Source organism: Erpetoichthys calabaricus, chromosome 17, assembly GCF_900747795.2.
Source record: "Erpetoichthys calabaricus chromosome 17, fErpCal1.3, whole genome shotgun sequence".
In the NCBI taxonomy this organism is placed as follows: domain Eukaryota; kingdom Metazoa; phylum Chordata; class Cladistia; order Polypteriformes; family Polypteridae; genus Erpetoichthys; species Erpetoichthys calabaricus.
The window spans coordinates 28789906-28812642 of record NC_041410.2 but is presented as its reverse complement, the minus strand read 5'-3'; the positions used below and the strand labels follow the sequence as shown (position 1 = coordinate 28812642).

At 39.5% G+C, this 22737-nt stretch overlaps 1 protein-coding gene across 2 annotated transcripts in view; it reads left to right on the top strand.

Annotated features, from left to right (window-relative positions):
* Window positions 1-179: 179 nt before the first annotated feature.
* cib2 (calcium and integrin binding family member 2) overlaps window positions 180-22737 on the top strand; it is a 66584-nt gene continuing 44026 nt past the window's right edge. Inside the window, exon 1 of one of the 2 annotated variants that reach the window (XM_051920863.1) lies at window positions 180-203. In XM_051920863.1, coding sequence (XP_051776823.1) covers window positions 189-203 — 15 coding nt within the window. In that variant the 5' untranslated portion in view covers window positions 180-188. Of the gene's footprint in view, window positions 204-5694; window positions 6120-22737 lie in introns of those variants that run through there. The other variant, XM_028823355.2, reaches the window with a different exon arrangement.

Below are 22737 nucleotides of genomic sequence, written 5' to 3'. Positions count from 1 at the left end.
AAAGTTCTGTACTCGTGGTGCAGATCGGGTACTGACAGAGCTCCATTGTAGGTATTGCGGCTATACTTTGGAAAATGCAGAATAGGCCAGTAAGCTTAACGTGCATCACAGGTAAATTAAAGGACTGAATTATTAAAGAGAAGTTTGAGCAGCGCATGGCAAGACAGGAGTTTCACAGAATAGTCGACATGGGTTCAGACGAGGTTGGTGTGTTACTAATACTGTAAAGTGAAATTCTAGGAGGAAGCGACAAAATGATATGATCAGTGTGTTGCGTATGATATTATTTATCTTGATTTTTAGAAAACATTTGACAAGGTCCCACACGAGAAACTAAAAGATGTGGAAATTTAGGATATAGTGTGTAGATGGGTCCAAAAAACACAGAAAAGCAGAGGGTTGTGGTGCAAGGAACCTCATCAGAATTGAGTGAAGTTAAGAGAGGTGCTCCACAGTGGTCAGTGCTGGGAATGTTGCCATTTTTAATATACATAAATGATCTGTATAGAAATATAAACAACAAGCTTTTTAAGTTTGCACATGATACCAACCTAAGTGGATTGGCTGATAATCTAGAATCTGTTGAATCATTACAGAGGTAGTTGAACATCATATTGGTTTGGGTAGATTTGTGGTAGGTAAAATTTAATGTAAGTAAATATAAAGTGTTACATGTAGGAAGTAAAAATGTTATATTTGAATACATAATGGGAGTTCTGAAACTTGAAAGTACCCCTTATGAGAAAGACCTAGGAGCCACAGAACCATAGTGGAATCATAACTATGCGCCTCCAGACATCAGGTTATACACTCAATAAGCAAATTCTTAAAATCACTACACTAATACTTAGAAAGGCCTTCTTTTGCCCTCCAAACAGCATAAATTCTTCATGGCATAGATTCCACAAGATGCTGGAAATATACCTTTGAGATTGTGGTCCATGTTTACTTGATTGCATATGCAATATGCAATGCATTGTCAGCCACGTGTTCATGCTGTGAATCTCCTGGTTTACCGCATCCCAAAGTTGTTCTATTGGATTCAAATCCGATGACTGGGAAGTCCACTGAAGAACACTGAACTCCTTGTCATGTTCTTGAAACTAGTTTGATATAATGTTATGTTGTGACATGGTGCATTATCATGCTGGAAGTAGCCATTAGAAGGTGGGTAAATTGTGGCCAAGAAAGGATGCACATGATCAGCAACAATACTCAGATATGCTGTTGCATTCAAGTGATAATTGATTGATATTAACAGGCCCAAAATGTGACAATAAACATTCCCCACACCACTACACTGCCACCTCCAGTCTGGACAGTTGACACAAAGCAGACTGGGTGCATTGATTTATGCTCTTGGTGCCAAAATTCTGATCCTGCCATCTGTGTGCTTCAGCAGAAATTGCGATTCATCAGACCAGGCTATATTTTTCCAGTCTTCAGCTGTCTGGTTTTGGTGGGCCTGTTCCCACAGCAGCCTTAGCTTTCTGTTCTTGGCTGACGGATGGAATCCGACATAATCTTCTGCTGTTGTAGCCCATCCACCTCAAAGGTTGCTGTGTTATGCATTCTGAGAAGATTTTCTGCTCACAGCAGTTGTACAGTGTGATTATCTGTTATTACCACAGCCTTTCTTTCAGCTTAAACCAGACTGGCTATTCAGCTCTGACCTGTCACCACAAGGAATTTCCATCCATAGAACTGCCACTCACTGAATGTTCTTGTTTCTTGCACCATTTTAAATATATTTCAGAGTCTGTTGTGCATGAAATTTCCAGGAGATCAGCAGTTACAGAAATACTCAAACCAGCCAGTCTGGCACTAAAAATGAGGCCACGGGTGAGATCACTGGGGTTACATTTTTTCCCCATTTTCATGTTTAATATGAACATTAATTGAAGCTCTTGGGCTGTACCTAATTATTTTTTATACTTTGTGCTGCTGTCATGTGATTGGCTGATTAGATAACTGGATGTATAAGCAGGTGTACAGGTGTTCCTAAAAGTTTGTTTAGTGAGTAAATCACAGTGTGCAGAGTACAAATCAAATAAGGTTATGCTTGTTCTTTAGAGTACACTAGTGTGGCCTCAATGGAGTGTTGTGTGGAGTTTTGATATCTGGGATTTTAAAAAGACATAGCAGTGCTAGAAAGGGGCAGAGAAGCACGACTAGGCTGATTCTATGACTGCAGTGGATGAGTTAGGTGGAAGGTTTGAAGAAAAAGGATGGATAACAGGTGACATGACTGAAGTGTTTAAATTTATGAAAAGAATAAGTTCAGTTGATCAAGTCTGTTACTTTATACAGTATGAGTTCAAGAAGAACACAGGGACATAGTCAGGAACTTCCATCCATCAATTTTCCAACCCGCTGAATCCGAACACAGGGTCACAGGGGTCTGCTGGAGCCAATCCCAGCCAACACAGGGCACAAGGCAGGGAACCAATCCCGGGCAGGGTGCCAACCCACCGCAGGACACACACAAACACACCCACACACCAAGCACACACTAGGGCCAATTTAGAATCACCAATCCTCCTAACCTGCATGTCTTCGGACCGTGGGAGAAAACCGGAGCACCTGGAGGAAACCCACGCAGACACGGGGAGAACATGCAAACGGGAAGCGAACCCGGGTCTCCTAACTGCGAGGCAGCAGCGCTACCACTGTGCCACCGTGCCGCCCTAGTCAGGAACTTGTTAAGCATAAATTTTACACAAGCGTTAGAATATTTTTTTCTTCACACAGAGAACTAGAAATTACACTGAGTAAGTGACAAAGTAACGTGGTGAACAGTAGGCCTTTAGGGATGGTTAAAGCTTATCTTGATGTTGTTTTGGAGGGATCAAGTGGATAGGTTTGATGAACTTTATTGGTCTGAATGACCGGTTACTGTCAAAAGGTTTTCTAATGTTTTCAAATAATAGTTTTCATGAGCCAGGGGAAGGTGGGTTATGCATAATTTAATATAGTGTCAGTCTAAAAGTCTATAGAACTCTATAAAAAATACTATTTACTGTATGTGTCCTATGTGACTAAAGGCATCGGGTCCACAGATGCCAGTTCCTGAAAAAAAGAAAAATTAACCAGTTAGGCTGTGGGAGTGTAAAGCCAAAGTTGAAGTGAGATACCGTCAATGAGCATGAGCCGAATCTTGGTTTTAGTATCATTCTGTAGGCATATTTTCTGAAGATCCCCACGACATTGGAAACTGGGTAGGAACCATCTCAGTATGGATATCTTTGTACTGTCTGGTGATTGGCATGCAAAATCAATAAGTTTTTCCATTAATTTATTGAATCCCTTCTGTGTGGTAATAGTGAGCTTAGATATATCTCAGCTGCATGGGGTTTTATGTGGAAACTAGGGTGGAAGCCAAATTGATAAAAAATGTAATATGTAATTTGTCTCTTTAGTGGTAGTACTAGTATTATCACATGTAGACAGTATAATTCTCACATACATAACTCCATTTCATTTAACCAAAAATCTTTCCTAGGATGAACCTTTGTTATTTTTCTCTTGTGTCTGAGACATTTTCTTGTATGTTTTCCTAATGAAGTATGTTCTGCCCTTTAGCCTTTACTCTTAATAAGTACCACTACAGGGAGCCAATGTAGTGATCTGAAAAGAGGAGTTCAACACTAAATGTGCTACTGCATTTTGAATCATCTGCATTGACTTGGTGACACATGTTGGTAGTCCTGTAAGCAGAGAGTTGCAGTAGTCCAGGTGTGGTCAGGAGTTGTGCTGTATATGCTTTCAGAGTGTCATCATCATGCAGTTCCATAATAACCTTAGAAAATACAAGGTGAACATGTGAACTTCACAGACAGTGACGGGGCTGGAATTCAGACCAGGTATTGTATAGTTTTGAAAGAGCCCCAGTAACCACAGCACCACTGTGACTATTTGTGATCAATGCAATTCTTAGGAATATGTAACAATGATTTGACACACAGACCATCATCTTTTCAAGTATGCTCTCTTAAGGGAACATGTGAAGATGTTCAGCTTGTAACACATTAGCATTTGCTTCTTACTGTACATGTTAGAACAACTGTGATGAGAACAGCCCATTCAATCCAACAAGCTGGTCCACCCTATTCACCTAGATTGTCCAAAATAACATCAAGTCAAGAAATATTCTATTCAATGGATTCAGAAAGCATTCAGACCCCTTCATCTTCCCCACACTCTGCTATGTTGCAGTCCTGTGCCAAAATCTCCCAAATTCGCCCTTTTCCCACATCAAGCAACTAAATGCCCTCCAGAATGACAAAAGCAAAAACAGGAAGCCAGAAACCCCTGCAAACTCCCTAAAAACAAAAAAGTGAAATATCACGTTGACACAAGCATTCAGACCCTTCACTGCGACAGTTAACAAAGAAACAAACCGCTCCCAAGTATACACCAGCATTACTATAAACAAAGAAAGCTAAAAGGTAACAAAACATCTGAATTGGCCGTTCCAGTCCCAGTAAGGTAATATGCTGGCATATTGTCGTAGTTACAGTTAGGTCCGTAAGTATGCGGACAGTGACACAGTTTTCATAATTTTGCCTCTGTACGAAACCACAACAGGTTTGAAAAAAAGAAATCATTATGTGATTGAAGTGTATACTTTCAGCTTTAATTTAAGATATTTATCAAAAATATCATATGAGCCATTTAGGAATGACAGCCATTTTTCTGCGTTAAGTCCCCCAATTTCAGGGGCTCAGAAATATTTGGACCTTTAACTAACAAGATGTTCCATAGTGAGGTTGGAGCAGTTTCCCAGTATTAAAAGTCAATAACCAGTTTCTTGGTTTTGCTGATGTTAATTAGGTTTTCTGCACCAAGAAACAAAGTTCTCCATCTGACTCCTACACTCTGTCTCATCTCCCTTATCAATATATCCCATAAGTGCTGAATCATCTGAGAATTTCTACAGATAACATGACCTGGTATTGTATATATAGTCTGAGGTGCACAGATTGAAGAGAAAGGGGGACAGTACTGATCCTTGTGGTGTTCAAGTGTTGCTCACACAGTCCTTGAACCTCACAAACTGAGGCCTACCCAACAGATAGTCCATTATCCAGGACATCATAGGCTCTTCCACCTGCATATCTCTGAGCTTACCCCTTAACCATGTATAGAAAGTCGATCAAAAACAAAGTGTTAAGTGAAGAATGTGTTGTGATGAAGAAGATCTCACGCAACTTGAGTGGTCTCTGATCAGCAGAGTAACCTATTAGAATAACCTATTCAGCTATTCAGCACTCCCTTGTTCCTGGACCACCTGTTGGGTTTCAACTTTGAGATGACCTTTGGTAAGACAACATACAAAAATATGTAAAAATGCACACTTTACGGCAGATTTTCCTGTGTTTCATACTTATATACAATATAAGAGCGCAATGTTTTTGGGTAAAAGAGTAGTAAAAAAATCTCCTTTGTTGATTTTATTTTTACGTTTGAGATGCATTAAACATGACACATGCAGAACATCGATCAGAATAATTAATCATTTTTTGCTGTGTATAGGGTTATACTTTTTGAGTAGAAAAAATTGATGATTTATTATTGTTATGAGACATTGCTGAGGAAATGAAGTGATCCTCTCTCTCTCTCGCTCTGTCTCGCTCTCTCTCTCTCTCTACCAACACCCTTGCAGCCACCGATGCTCAACACCCCCTGGCGGAGAAGAGCTACGCACAATGCCGCGTCAGTTCCTTGTTGGATGCGGTTGTGCAGGCAGCTAGTGGACGGTCCTTGGTGCTGAATCGCGTTATTTTCTTCTTATACCGTGCTTTTCTCCAGGGCTGGTGATGACTGAGACTGTCGAATACGACCTTCTTCTAAGTGCCATTTCTCCGAAGTAGTCTTCAAGCTGAATACCGTCTTCTTCATTCTTTCCGTAAACTGATCCCGTGCGTCTCAACTCGGCGGCAGTGAAATTCAATGCGGGCTCCAGCACGCTGAATATAAATGCCCTAAATGCATGCAACGAAGAAGACCCCTGCGCCCATAGCTACCAATGTGATGCATCTACACAAAAGGAAGACTAGTCCAAAAAGATGGGGAATAAGCAAACGATATTTACTGATGAACAGCTCGACGCTTACCAGGTAGGATAAGACCACTACAACCTTTAATAGTGCGGTCACCGACTCCCTTATCAAATTTTGTCTCAAGTGCTTAAGTGAATATTACAGATGTTGCGCACCTTGGGATCTTTAACCTCCTGATTGACCCGAGCGAATATCGAAATTACTCGTCCAAAAAAAAAATAAATCGAAAAACGAGATTCGAGTTTACCTCACTGCCACAGTCTGCTGGGCTGACAAACACAAGAAATAACGTCTTGCTGGCATTAGAGTTCTGGTGGGGACCGAATCCATCCAGGGCATGGGGGCAAAGGGTCGCTTCATTCATATAATAAACAGGACTTGGATCGATACAGCATGACATTTCAGATTGTTCCCTGCGTGAAAGCAGCGTCCAACCCGAAAGAACAAAGCGTGTGAGATCATCCTGTTACTGCAATCACAAAACCATGAGAACAGGAGCACATGACTGTGGCTGGTCTCCTGTCTAAGTGTCCCATGATATTTTGACAAATGATTTATTTATTATCATAATTAGATTGTAATGTGGGTTCAATCCATTTTCAGGAGGTTGTCTTCAGAACATACATTTCCAGAGCCTGACGATTTAATAGACATACAGCCACGAAGAATACAATCCAAATGAATTTGCTGTTATTTATTTCAGAAGTATTTGAGCTTCCCAACATACAGTGAAAAGTTGATTATGTGTTTTTCTTTTGTATTCTTAACAGAATTAACGTTAATGTGAAAAGGGAATCTAATGCATTTTCAACACTGAATGCCTAGCAAGTAGCATTATACATTCAAAAATATATACCATCTATAATATTTACAATTGGTCAGTCTTTTATAGTAATTAGAGCAGCCTGGTGCCATCAAATCAGTCACTGTCAGTGTGAAATTTCATTCTGTCCTCGTAGCTTTTCTTCCAGTATGCTTCCTCCCACATCCCAAAGAGGTGCACCTTTGATAATTTGATCCCTCTCCCAGTATAAGAGAGTGTGGGTGTGTGTGCTTAAGTGCAACCTGAACTGGAGGGGCATCCCACAATCATAGGTTGTGTCATTTCTTATAGGACTATCACTAGACAAAGACCTGTTTCATTCTGCATATAAATTTGGCTCTTCAGGCTTTGAAAAGGTTCCTAATATATGGACAAAACAGAAACCTTTACTGTATAGTGTCATTGTGTGCTGCAAGAGTCCTTTTTAAAAATCACGAAGCCACAAAATCTGTTATGTATTCATGGCTATTAACGGAACCTGTTACAGCTGTGAATAAATAAGGGCTTCTTTGTTGAACCTTCATGTGGACAGTTCTTCTGGGAACCAAAAACGATTCCCCTATGGCATTGCTCTAAAGAACAATTTTGGCATCCAAGCTGGCTCCTGCATTGCTCCTAATCTTTCTGGGATAGGCTTCAGCTTCCCAATGAGTCCACAATCTCATATAACAGGTACATGCTAATTTATTTGTCATATTCATATGCCTTCTTAATAATGTAATTTATTAGAGTTTGCTGGAACCCCTACTGACACCTATTGTGTCATTAGAGCCCCATGAGCTCTAAACTTAAAAGCTATATTTTTATCAGTCCAATTCAGTTTTTACTATTGGGTATTACAGGATTCAAGCTAAAATAAATAATCCAAAAATGTCTATTGTATTTGACTTATATTTTGCTGTTAGACCACAATGGTGTCCTATACAGGATTAGTTGTTTCCATGGTCCTATAATGGAAGACTCATCTTATAAAAATGTCTGGATAGATTTTCATGTTGATATCCGGCAGCATTTTAGGGCTTTTCAAAGTGAAGTAAAACGCCTGACTCATCAAGACTAGTAGACACTTTACAGTGAGGTGTGGCAGAATGCTTAGCCATTGTTTTTAGTTATTTATTAAAAGATATGACAGTAGAAGCAAAAAATTGGTGGCAACTTTAGGTATAACCTTTGTTTTTAGTGTACTAATTATTCTTTAACCTGCGCTTCTGTTACTATGTCAGTTCAATACATTTATGAGAAGTATTTAAGAGGCATGCAGAATGTGAAAGCATGCACAAGTTTCCCTGACCATTTGAAAAGGCTGTTACTGCAGACACACTCTTTGACCGATAACAACATGCACGATGTGTTTCATTATCTCTAAAGAAGCCAACATACAGTATCAGGAGGACATGAACTCCGGGGACCAATTGTTTTAAATGTACTGCAGTCACTCAAAAAGTGATTCATTGAAGGAACTTGATTTAATTACATGTAAAATGTATTGAGTAGTTTAAACTCAGTTTACAGTATTTACTGTAACCAGAATGGAAGGAATTAGGTGAACGTAAGTTATTTGAGTTAATCAGACTTATTTAAACTGACAACTGTGAAAGTAAAACAGTTATGTTAGACCAAATTACTGAATGTTTACAGAGTTTAAATATGTTGATTGCACACTTGTACATTACATGATAATTTCCAATCAATTAAAGAATCCCCAAAAATAAACCAAAATGGTGTTTTTAGAAATTTACATTTCTGTTTAGGGATTAATAAAGTATATCATCATTTTATTTTCACATTTTAGTTAAATTAGTAAGTTATCTAATCACTAACCACAACCACATTGTTATTAACTGACATCGCCAAGTATCCAATCACATCTAGGTAATTAACATATTAAATCATCTCATGTGGTTTAGGGTGTGCAGTAGATATGGCAGACTATTGATGACAAACACTTTCAAAACCACCACAGTAACTGTACAAGTCCTTGGCACTTAAGTTACTGTTATGTCCAGTCTTTAGCTTTCTCAAATGTTAAGCAAACATTGAAGATTGATAAAACTCTGCAATAGCTTTACAAAAAGAATGATTGCTCAATGCCGATTAACTCAGTTTATGCTAATGAGGATTTTTATGTCACCCAAAATAACCCAAAACTGTTTAAACATTCTGGAAAACGTCTCAGAAAAGTACACTCTTAAAAATAAAGGAGCTAGAGCAGTTGTTCAGGGCGATGACATAGGGGAACCATTTTTAGTTCCCAAAAGACCCATCCATATGAAGTTTCCAGAAAGAACATTTGCTTTTTTTTACATCTATAACTGACTCCATACACTAAATAACCACAAACAGATGGTAACAGATTTGTGAAGTACCAGTGGGTCCTGATTTTAAAAGGACTCTCACTGCATGCATCCAGTAACACAGGCTTAGTCCAGATTTTCTTAATCTGTTAGTGTCCTGCAGCTTGCCATACATTAAAAAAAAATTTTTTCTACATATTTTGAAGTTTTTCAAAGCACAAAGAACCAGCTTCATATGCAAAGAACCCATTCCGGAATGAAATGATCCTTTGTCAAGCAATGGAACTCTGGGGAACCACACAATATGGTAAAGAACCATTTTGTGCCATTAAAAAAACATTATTTTTAAGAGTGTAGCTCTATGTAAAATACTCTTTTTTTTTTAAAGAAAATCACATGATTTGTCAACACTGCATCCTAACATGATTGTCGATGAAATTTATGTGTTTTTTATAAACATAAATTTAACAAGTTCCAGAGACAACCAAATTATATCAGTTGTACTAGAAATAGATACATACACCTACAAACCAGGGATCGTGCCAGGACTGGGCCCAGGTAGGACACTCTCTTGAATCTAGTATTTCTGCAGCCTGGAAACACCACCCTGGTGATACAAATAGGTGAAGTTAACTTTTTCGACAGTCCTTGGCATTTTTGGAGTCAGGTGACCCTTCCAGAACCCCAGTGTTAACCACAGTGTAAATGGGCAGAGCTCTGGAGGTCTGCAGCTAAACTCTGCTGGCACCCATTGGAGTCAACTCCACCTACTTTGACTGCCCTTTGGAGTCAAGTCCACCAATTGTGAGCTCCAGGGTGGAGTCTCTACGCTGCAGAGAGATATCCTTAACCCAATTTCCTCATTGGCCCATCCTATAGCTTAGGTTTGCTATTTTTTTTCTTAAATGAAAATGAGCCTATACTGCATACATGCATTTTAAAACACATCTCTCTTGATTCAAATATTAGTTGATTATGAACTTACACAGCAAAATCACTAGTTAATTTTATCACTAGACATGTGATTATGTAGTGTATGGCTGCATAACATAGTTTAGAAAATAAGGTTGACTTAAAATGTTACCAATCACAGCCACTCAAAACACTAATTTGATTGGTATGATTCACGAAAAGGAGTAGTCCAAAAAAAACTAATCTTTTGCGACTCGCCCAGCACTACTGTTGAGCTGTGTCTTGTTGGAGAGAAATGTGAACGATGTCTCAAAAAACAGATGTTTTAGGTTTTATTAAGAAAACAGAAGCAAACAGAAGTGCAAAATGTGCTGGAGTCTGATGTAGGCACTAAAAATGGCCAATGGAAACCCTGCTGCTAACTCCGCCAACTTTAGCTATAGATGTGCTGCCAACTCTACTACTGAGCTGGTGTTATATGCAGCAAGAGTCTTTTTAAGATCAAGAACCCATCGGTATTTCACTAAATCTGTTATCATCTATTCATCATTTCATTTGCTAACCTGGATTGCAGGACAGCTGAAGCCTATCCCAGCAAGTGTGATAATCTTTTTATGGATATTTTATGGAATCTGTTATGGGTCTAAAAAAAAGTTTTTTTCTGGACCCTTTGTATAGCTGGGTCTTTTAGGAACCAAAAATGGTTCTGCTATGGCATCTCTCTGGAGAACTGCTTTGGCACCTTTATTTTCAAGAGTGTACTCTAAAATGATTTCTATAAATGGTGCTTTTTAACTAAAACAATGAAATCCATTCATATTGTTTGTATGCAAACTGTACTTCTTAATGTGACACCCACAAAATTTGAGTCAGTTGTAAGGGATACATAAAGACTTTGAAAACATTTTTGAGTAAAGTCAATTTAAGTTAGCTGAGTAATAGAAACATACCCCTGCAGGTGTATATTAAACAGCACAGGTATATGTTAAAAATCACTGTCATGAGCAGAATCCTGATCAGCCAGCTCTCTCCACATTTGCTATACTGTTTTTGATTTTTACTCCCTCTTCCAGCAGTTCATTATGGCTCTTCTCAGTACTGGCCTCCACCTTGGGACATTAATAATGGGGGGACTATTGTTCTTCAGTATCTTGTGCAAATATATTCTTAGCTATTTTTAGAGGGGCGTAGTTCATTTTTCAGAATGTTTATGATTTCTGTTCTGCTATGGGCTATAGCAACATTCACATTTTTATTTCATCTCATTTCCACATAATCTTGGTATTGCTTGCAGTTGTTGCTGACTTAGTCTGCCTGATTTTGGCTATTAATGTGGAAAGCTCTAAGGAAAGAAGAATTGTGTAATCATTAAAAGTGTGCTGGAAGTATGCATTATATTTAAATATTTCACTATTTTTATCCATTCCAGTAGTGATTAGTGTAAAATGGACAGAAATTTGCAGTACATTTAAACAGTGACTCTATTGTCACTCCAGTTTCTTCAGTGATCTTTAAAGATATCACCACCTTCTATACATTAAAGATTTCTGTTTTGTCAACATAGGACGCTCTTAAAATAAAGGTGTCAGTGTGGTTCTTCAGAGCGATGCCATAGGAGAACTAATTTTGGTTCCTAAATGACCCATCAATATGAAGGTTCCAGAAAGAACCTTTATTTACTTAGATCTTTAACAAGCTCCATACAGTAAATAACCATGAAGAGATGGTAACAGATTTGTGAAATACCAGTAGCTCATGATTTTAAAAGGACTCTTGCTGCATAAAATAACACATGCTTTCTTAAAAGTTCAGGTGTCTCTAATCTGTTAGTATTCTGCTAGGTAGCCTACCATATATTAAAGATTTCTGTTTTTTTCTGGCATATTAGGAAGTTTTTCAAAGCATAAAAGAACCAACTTCATATGCAAAGAACTCTTCCCAGAATGAAAATAGTTCTTTGTCAAGTAGTAGTTTTATGAGGAACCACACAACCAAGTAAAGAACCAGCATTTTTAAGCGTGTAGGAACCTTTTCAGAATCAATTTCATATGCAAAGAACCCTTACCAGAATGAAACAGTTCTTACAATGGATCTGTGAGTATCCACACAACCCAGTAATGTGCCATTAAAGAACCAATATTTCTAAGAGTGTAGGTTGTGTTAGAATCACCCTTAGCCACCAATTTCTAGCTCCATATCCCAATAAGGCATTTTTGACAGTTGAGGTATGCTGTCCAGCAGTCAATGTTTAAATTTGCTTTTTATTATAATTTACTCAACAGCTTTTCCCAATAAAGGAAATAAGTCTGTCAATGTGCGCTATTTGAAAGTTTTCAAGTTTGTTACGTAAATTAGCAAAAGTAAAAATATGATTTATTTCGAAGCATGTTCTTATCAAATAAAAGTGGTCATCAATTTCTTTAGCTAGTAAAGTTGTGGAAGCTGCTTGCAGAAGTACTTTTTGATAGGGTACCACAGACAAACCGACGTAAAGATGGATCTGTGATATTGAATTGCGTTTCAACTAAGCACATGCTCGACAGAACACTTGTTTGAGCCTTGCACCTTGGCGCCTCTTAATTGGATTACGCAAGTTTGGTTCTGTATATCTATGCGCATTGGGATTGAAAACTCATTCAATTAAAAAAAAATCGTGCACCTCTTCTGTGTTTTCATGTTTGTTCTTGGTAAGTTTCTTTCAGACCGTGTTATCATCATTATGTTAATTCATACAACATTTGCCAGTGATTACACCAAGTCTTGTCTTGACATATTGATCATTAAAATTTGCTAATCCTTCTCGTTCTTTACACCATCCATCCATCCACTATCCAACCCGCTATATCCTAACTACAGGGTCACAGGAGTCTTGTGGAGCCAATCCCAGCCAACACAGGGCGCAAGGCAGGAAACAAACTCCGGGCAGGGTGCCAGCCCACCGCAGGGCGCGCGCACACACACACACACCCACACCCACACACCAAGCACACACTAGGGACAATTTAGAATTGCTAATGCACCTAACCTGCATGTCTTTGGACTGTGGGAGGAAACCCACGCAGACACGGGGAGAACATGCAGATTCCATGCAGGGAGGACCCGGGAAGAGAACCCGGGTCTCCTGACTGCGAGCCTTCTTTACACCACGACTATTAATTTGTAAATATTTGGGCTAAATATTACAATGTGGTTCCTAACTTGAGTTTTTATTCATTCGATGATCACATTGATCAGTGAGTGAGAAATGGTTATCTTCTCTTTATGCTCTTGTAACATTGTCTTCTGGACTAGAAAAGTGAATTACACAGGGAAAGTCCACTAAGCCCCCCATGAAAAGGGTTAATTAAATATTATAATATCCAGCCTGCAATGGGCTGGCGTGCCGTCCAATTATTGTTCCAGGCTATGCTTGTGGGGATAGGCAGCAGCTCCCTGACAACCTTGTTCAGGATTAAACATTTTGGAAAATGGAACCATTTTCCGAAGCTGATTAGATTGATTCCATCGTTATTTTACAGTAAGATGCCCTTATCCATATTACTAACCGAGAATAAACCGGATATGGACGCAGGTACACGGCGATGGAACCATGAGACGTACTGCGCAGGCACGTGTCTCATAAACCGCAAGTGAAGTCTTATCCACCGCGAACAAAGGAGTCACAGCCCAAGAACGAAAGAGCTCAACTAACGTGAATGAGAAATAAAGCAACAATGCGCCCATAGCTAACGATTACCGACACAGCCACACACAAAAGTGGATTCTGCGCTGCACCCCAGAGTCAAACGGAGAGGATACGGAGGCCCCACAGGTCCACAAAGATAGTTTGGAAGGCACAGGCGTCATCGCCATAATGTGAGTGGCACTACTGCGGACTGAAGGCGCAGGCGTCACCGCCATATTGTGAGTGGCACTACTGCGGAGTGAAGTTAGGAAAAATGTGCTGCTTGGGATTGTACAAACCGCTGAATGCTTTACACCAAATTCAAACACAATACAGCTCAACGATACAAACACGAGCCCACCTGGATAAGATCAATGAACGCAGGCGCCTACAACGCGTGTCTGAAACTGCGGAAGCAAAGCAGGCACGGGTTCAAAACGAACGACCTCGACTGACGGATATACAAACACGAGCCCGCCTGGATAAAATCAATGAACGCAGGCGCCTACAACGCGCGTCTGAAATGCCACGGGAAAAACGGGCACAGCTCCAAAACGAACGAGCTCGACTAATGTATTTCAGGATACCCAATGCTGGGGGTAGGCAAGCGAAGCGAGCAGGGGGTGGAGCCCCCTTGTTGACACTAACCCTCTGACACCAAGTTGGGTCGCTTTACCCCCTTGATGGTTAGATTGGATTAGTAAATGGAAGGATGGATGGAAATCCAGTATGTTCCATAACTTTACTATTTTAATTAGATTTCTTTGTTGAACTCTGGACTGGCTGTCAGCCATTGTCAGGGCACATACCCACACTGTAGTGCTGAGTGGGTGGAGGAGGAAAGCCCTACAGGTTGAGATGGGAATGTCATCAGGACTCCTGGTGCCAATATGAGGGCTTGTGTGTATGTGTGTTCATGAGCACGTCCATGAATAGCATGTGCTATTCATACCTTGCTGCTGGATTCCTCATAAATGTGGAATTGTAATAAGCATAATTGAGGGATGGAATACAAGTATGAAAACTATGCACTGTGTTAAAATTGCTCATAGAATTAGAAATGTAGTAGAAGTGAATGGGGAACTGTGTAGACAAAGGGCTCAAAGTAAAATCGGAAGACTCCTATGGTGACTGCTTCTCTTTGGAACAGAACACCTGTCAATTACCAACTGACGCCAGAACCCACAGATAATTCTGTGACATCCATCCATTTTGAAAACTGTTCAGTTCAGTTCTGAGTTTAATTTCCATGCATCTTTTATTTCAGGTAAATAATTCTTTCTCAGACCTTTGTCGCTTCTTATAATTGCCTGCCTGCAGAGTGCACTTAAACTGAGCCTATTAGTCCTCAATCAGGTCCCAGTTACTTTTAGAGTTTGCCCAGTGTCACAAGATTATTCCAAAGCAATCACTTACTGATTGTGGAGCCTAGATGTGGTGGCTACAGGTAAATCCAGTTTATTACAAGATTACTGTTCTTACAGTGATATCTCATGTTGCAAAATAGAATATCACAGGTATGTGATAAGGATCACCTCTCCTTCTTTCTTCTAGGAAATGATGCTTTGTGACTTAATGCACTCTAGGACATAAAGGTCAAGTAATAAAACATGAAATTTTAAGGAGATCAATATCTTTCTTCTCCATTGGTATACATGCCACTCATTCATTTACTACACACATGCTGACTTTGGAACCCTTTGCTGCCCAGGTATGGGGTGCTCACAGTGCAGTCTCTGTTTCTTTGGCTTCACTCATCACTTAAACCTCGATCACAGCTGAAGCGCAACTCGCTTGGCCTCCTAATTCGATTAGCCCAACGATCAAATCGGCAGCAGGGAGGAGAGCTTTTAGCACAGCTCATCAATCACAGAGTTCAATGTCCGCCCGTGCACTTCATATTCTGCAGTTCACCCCTTTGTTTTCTAGCTGTTGTCCTGTGTAAATCCGCAGCATTTCACCTGAAAACAGCTCCAAAAAAGTTCTATCTGATAAAAAAAAAAAAAAAAAATGTGGGCCCCTCAGGATCCACTGTAAACTCGAACTAGAAGTTCATTCTCTGATTGCAGCCAGCTTTTTTTGTGTCGCAGAAACAATCTGAAGCATCAAGTGGATTTATCTACTTGCTCACATTTGGCAAAACACGCGCCATTTCTGGAATTTTGGAAATGGCTACAAAGTGAACTAAGAATGAAATAGTAATGGATCTTATGCACTCATTGAGCACATTTTTAGGGACATCTGCCCACCTGCTTATCCAATATAATTACCTAATCAACCAATCATGTGGCAGCAGTGCACTGCAAAAAATCCTGCAGATACAGGTGAGGAGCTTCAGTTTGTGTTCACTTCAAACAACGGAATCTCAGTGATCACGACTATGGCATGATTATTGGTGTCAGAGGGGCTGGTTTAGTTATTTCTGTAATTGTTAATCTGCAGGGATTTTCACACACAATAGTCTCTGGAGTTTAGTCAGAATGGTGCAAAAAAACAAGGAATATCCAGTGGGCAGCAGTTCTGTAATGAAAGCATTATGGTGATGAGAGAGGCCAGAGGAGAATGGCCAGACTGGTTTGAGTTGACAGAAAGGCTACAGTAATTCAGATAGTTACTCTGTACAACAGTCATAAGTAGAAAATCATCTTAGAATGTCTTGATGCATGCTCAATAATCCAGGTATTAAGATATAAGTCACTGGGATGAGCGATGTAGCGTATATCCCTGGAAAAAAACCTATGTCCAGATGAACAGAATCAACTTTCTAGAAGCATCTTAGAATGCATAAGACATTGAGGTGGATGGGCTACAACACCACAAGACCACGTCAGTCCTACTGCTTTATGCCAAGAATAGAAAGATGAGGCTGCTGTGGGGACAGGCACACCAAAACTGGATAGATGAAGAGTGGAAAAACATAGCCTGCTCTCAGGAATCTCAATTTCTGCTGAGGCACACAGATGGTAGACTCAGAATTTGGTGTCAACAACATGAATCCTTGCACTCAACCTGCCTTGTGTCAACAGTCCAGATTGCTGGTGATGGTGTAATAGTGTGAGGAATGTTTTCTTGACACAATACCAATCGATCATTGCTTGAATGCCACAGCGTGCTTGGGTATTGTTGCTGACCATGTGCATCCCTTCAATGGCCACAATTTACCTTATCTTCTAATGGCTATTTCCGGCATGATAATGCACCATGTCACAAGGCAAACATCATCTTAAACTGGTTTCATGAATGTGACAATGAGTTCATTCTTCAGTGGCCTTCCCAGTCACTAGATCTGAATCTAATATAACAACTTTATAATGTGGTAGACCAGGAGATTCACAGAATGAATGTACAGCTGACAAAACTTGTGCAATGCAGTCATGTCAACATAGACCACAATCTCAAAGAAAATGTTTCCAAAATATTGGGGGATCCATGCCATAAAGAACTGAGGCTGTTCTGAGAGAAAAATGTTGGCCTTCCAAGTATAAGTATAGTGGTCCTAATGATTTGCTCAGTGAGTATAGATCCATATCTAGTTTTTCTGGAGTGTAACAGGCTGTTTTAGTAAATGAGATGTAGTAGAGGAACAGAATGATTTAGTGGGTACCACACCTGTCAACGTCAAAGCACACGTGTCAGCACAAACCTTTTCACAGCCCAAAGAACCATTTAATATTCAAATAACCCTTCATAGAAGGAAATTGTTCTTTGTCAAATCTATCAGGAACCATAAAACCAGTAAAATGCTGTTAAAGAAATATTATTTTGAAGAGTGCAGGCAAAAGAACATGTCAGCTACATCTCATGACTGAGTTGTTTGCATTTATTTTTTCACTAGCATAACAAAACTCCTGTTTATTAAAATGGGCTTAATGGTACAATGGTAAGCCAGTCTGTTTTGATTGCATCCTGCATTTAGGAACCTCTGTTCAGAGGATATTCCTTATACAGTATCTATCTTTCTTTTTCTTGTTGGTTTTTCTCGTTGGACATTCCAGCCCTGTTGTGGATATCGGAGGTCCAACACATGGTTTTCTATCTGACACTGGCCACTTGCTTTTGTTTATCAGAAAGTCATGCCATCTTTGGACCCCAGGTGACATTATGCCCAGACAAGGGAATGAACACTGGACTAATGGATGTTGTCACACACGTGTGACTAGGAGCGAGCTGAGTGGACCAAGTGGAGGTAATTACCCTCAAGGCCAGGGGGTGGCAGGGTTCTCTACACCTACTTCTGTTATCTCTGCAGGACAAATACAGGAAAACCTGCCTGATTTAACATCTCTCCTGGTTCCGCAAGGAGGCCATCCTGCCGGCTAAGCCACTGTAAAAGAATGAGTCTCAACACACTGGAAAGGTTTGGGGCAGCCATCCGTATATTGTCCCTGGCTGCAAAAGGCTTAAAGAAAACAAGTTGTTGTTGTCAGGTTGAGTTCCAGGACTGAACTGATGAGGTTTTGGAAGATGGTGGTTTTATAAACCGTGAACCGGAAGTGACACCGGTTTGGGCTCCAGAACCGGAAGTGACATCAGTCTGGGCTCCAGAACTGGAAGTAACGTCAGTCTGGGTGGTGGAAACCGGAAGTGGTGTTAAATCAGGCAGGTTTTCCCGTATTTGTCCTGCAGAGATAACAGAAGTAGGTTTAAAGCACCCCACCACACCCTGGCCTGGTGGGTAATTACCTCCACTTGGTCCACTTAGCTCACTCCTAGTTGCACGTGTGTGACAATTTTTTTATCGATTTATACAGAGAGATATTTGATGTATAGACAAGACAAGTGATTTAGTTGGCGTCGCACAGTGAGTCACAAATGAGGACTGAATTCGTCAGCTTATGATTTAAGGCCTAATGCTCAAGGCACCACTCTCCATCATTACTGGACACTGAGTTGTACTGTTCTCATCAAACACTGAAACAAACTAGCCTCTTTAATGTTTTTCAGCAAAATCTTTATTGAAATCCAGCATTTTTGTTTAATATCAAAAAATAAGGGTTTAACCCCCTAATTTTGGGTGTCTTTAAGTTTTTAACCTTAGAACATACAGAAATGCTTAAGTGGTCCATAACAATGCATGGCTGGAATAAACTGTAGTAATAAAAAATGAGAACAAGAAATCTAAAATCCACATAACATCTCGAAAATTATTCAAGTCACAACAGTCAGCTTTAATGATGTTCTCTCTCCATTAAGGATTTACCAAGCTATGGAGGATAAGCAGCAATGCCAGACCAACAAAAGTCCAAAGCTCCATCAAAACCTGTACTTCACACACACTAGCTTGAAAACAATGACTTTGCATGCAGACCCAAAGCAAAGTCTCAGAAATCACATCAACAGGACTATGAGTTGATTGGTAGTCTGTCCATCCACTCTTCATACCCACTTTATGTAGTTCAGAGTCTTAGCAGCTGAAGGCCCTGTTGGCACTATCATATGCATGGTAGAATCCAATCCTGGAGAGGACCAGTTTATTTCGGGTACACTCACTCAGGTATACATATTTATTTACAGTTTCATGCCCCCTAGTAACATAACATAGAAGTGTTAGGATGCACGAGGAAAGCAGAGTATCAGAAGAAAGAATCCACCCAAGACATTGTGAAATCATGTAATCTCTATGCAGACAAGGACTTCTTCTTCATCTTGTTTTGGCTGCTCCCATTAGGGGTTGCCACAGCGGATCATCTTCCTCCATATCTTTCTGTCCTCTCCATCTTGTTCTGTTACACCCATCACCTACATGTCCTCTCTCACCATATCCATAAACCTTCTCTTAGGCCTTCCACTTTTCCTCTTCCCTGGCAGCTCTATCCTTAGCATCCTTCTCCCAATATACCCAGCATCTCTCCTCTGCACATGTCCAAACCAATGCAATCTCACCTCTCTGACTTTGTCTCCCAACCGTCCAGCTTGAGCTGACCCTCTAATGTCCTCATTTCTAATCCTATCCATCCTCATCACACCCAATGCAAATCTTAGCATCTTTAACTCCAATGTTGGGATTTGAACTCAGGACCCTGGAGCTGTGAAGCAATAGCACTAAACACTCCACATATGTGCTGTGCATTATGCTAACATAACGCCTACTATTTTGTTTCAAAAAGATGTGTTTTTTAATGAAAACAAATTAAAAATTGCTTATAATATAACTAAAGCTGAATAGCATGATGGATCAAATAGTAGCCCAAAAGTTCTGGAGTAGTTCTGTAAAACAGTATAAAAACAGCCACACACTTCAGCCCATTTTTTCAGTTAGAAAAGAGTTAAATGGCGTTAATCAGGTGGTAAAATGGTCCACTTGGCAACAAGGATGAGGCCCTCAATGTGTTTTATTTTATTTTAAGAGGACTGCTGGTATGCTAACTTAATTAAATTTGTATTTATAAAGGGCAGCACTCTGCACTTAAGAGGGCAAATACTGTAATGTACTTTTGTGTCATTTTTGGCAGTGAAACAAGGCATTCTGGTCACACTTAGTATTTCCCTAAGTAACACATTCAAATAATCCTCTGTGGGCGCTAAACAGTAGAGTCTGGCAGCTACTGTATGTTTATTGCTGGAGACGTCTTTTTGATAATTTGTGGTAAGTGAGGGAGTTGGATAAAGTGACCTTAAGTTTTCTAAGAAAAAGAAAAGCAGAAGAAGCCTATTTGAAGGTTGCGACACAAGTGCAGAACTATTCCAATTGGGGGGACCCAACCAAATGAGAGAAGCTGCAGTGGGCCAGACCATACAAGTGGGATGGACTCTTCTTGTGCAAAATGAAGGGCAGAGGCCGTATATGACATGGAAATGACATCCCACAATAATATGCAGTACCTCTTGTGTATCTCTTGCTCAGACAGAATGCCGGTTGCTGCAGTTTCATGGCAGCACTTCTGTTTTGAGTCCTCACACAGAACATAAGCTATGGTAAATCTCATATTTATCTTGTTATGGCATATTACATTCACAGATTACATTTATTGTTGATAAAAGCAAGCAAGCAGGACACAATGGAACAATCTGGACAAGAACAGGCCATTCAGCCCAACAAAGCTTGCCAGTCCTACCTGTTCTGCATTATATATACAACGTTTTCAAACCCATTCCACTGCTTCTTGACTGTTTCTACACTTACAAGCTTATCCCAATCCACCCCTCAACATGGCAGAGTATGCTTTAAGGTGCTTCTTCATAATGGCTTCTACCTGCATTGGGAGTATGTTTATGTATAAGTAGCAGTGTTACCTGGGAAATTTCATAAGATAATGGGACATAATATGTCCCATATTTAATAATTTTGTCCTCTGTCCCGTACTGACCTTTCAGGGACACCCAAATGTCCCACATTTAGTTCATTTTCAAATTTTGTATTTAAAATATATTTTTACTACCTTCTTACGGTACTTAGTTGTAACTTTATAAGTTATTATACTTTCTTTTCTCAGATTTTTTTGATGAAAATAACCCAAATGTAACGAGGAAACCTGTTTGCAACTTGTTCAGTTGTTGTGGTTGGCCGAGGACAGTGACACTCTTACCGTTTTGCTCTCCAGCTGCACTGCTGTGCAGTTCTGTATCAGCATTGCAACATACAGTGACTGTCAACCAAGTGCGTTGTTACTACTTTTCACGGCCCACATTTTTTCTAACTGCCTGTATTAAATAATAATAATATTTCTCTGTTGTCTGTATTAGATAAATATTTTCAAATGATTTCACTTTTACAGAATTTTTTTTAGCTTGTATTAAATCACTTTCAAATGATTTTACTTGTTTTCCTCATAACCCATTAAAATCCTCGCTTTATGTTTTTAACTTATGTCTCTACTTTTATATAATATATTGGTCTGGGTGTGTAGAGAGCATGTATAAATTTATAGTGATACAGAGAGAGATTTTAAGAGTGTCCTGTATTTCAAATTTTCTAATCTGGCAACCCTATTATAGTGCCATTGATTAATCGGATATATTATAAGTACTATGTAACTGAGGACTTTTCTGTATACAATATTTGTAGCTTTTATTTAAAGGCAAATGTTATTGGCAGACAGTGTGGTGTAATGGCTAAGGGTTAGAACTCTGACCCTGACTACTGTCACTGTGTGACCAGGAGTAGGTCACTTCACCGGCCTGTGCTGCAATTGGACAAACAAACAAAATGTAACAAATTGTATCCCAAATGTTGTAATTCATCTTAGATAAAGGTGTTAGCTAAATAAGAAATAATAATAATATTATTAGGTCACTGGAGCTGCGTACTCTTGAACATGCTATACACAGTTGTTCAGGAGTAAAACATTCCTGCATTAGATCAATTCCTGCTTTTTGTAGTGACTTAGCTTTTGCTGATGGCCATTGCAAAACACAATTTTACAGGAAACTGTATTCTTTAAATTTTAAAGGATAATCAGTGGGAATAATCTGAATTTTGACTATAGATCATCAGTTTACTTTGTTCATTCAAGTATTTCTTTTTGTGTTTTGTCAGTTGTATGTTCATGCTTTTTTGTTTTGTTTTTATGCAATAGCCATAGACAGACTATAAAGTGCTAACAATGAATTGTGTTTTACTTTAACTTGTTACTAACACCATGACCCTGTACTTATGATATAGTGGATTGGATAATGGATGGATGGATTGTTACTAACAGCAATAAGCTTTACAGGCTGTGCATTTAGGCAGTCCACGCAATAAGATGAATGCTTTTACTTTTGGGGTTCTTTTCTCTTGTGGTTAAATGGAAGAAAATAACTGCCAATAAAAGTTTTGGGTGCTTCTTAAACAATTGGGGTTCCCGTTTAGAGACCCAGATGCGAATATATAAGTAAATCATTTTGGAGAGTGGGGGAGGAAGGGAGCCATCCCCGTTCAAAGTAAGCAGACATCAATGTAAATGTAAATGACTTCAGAGGGCAGAGTGGGGTCTCCTTTCATAGTCTGTAAATGCAAATATATATTACAATGTAGTAGCTTATGGGGGACACATTAAGTTT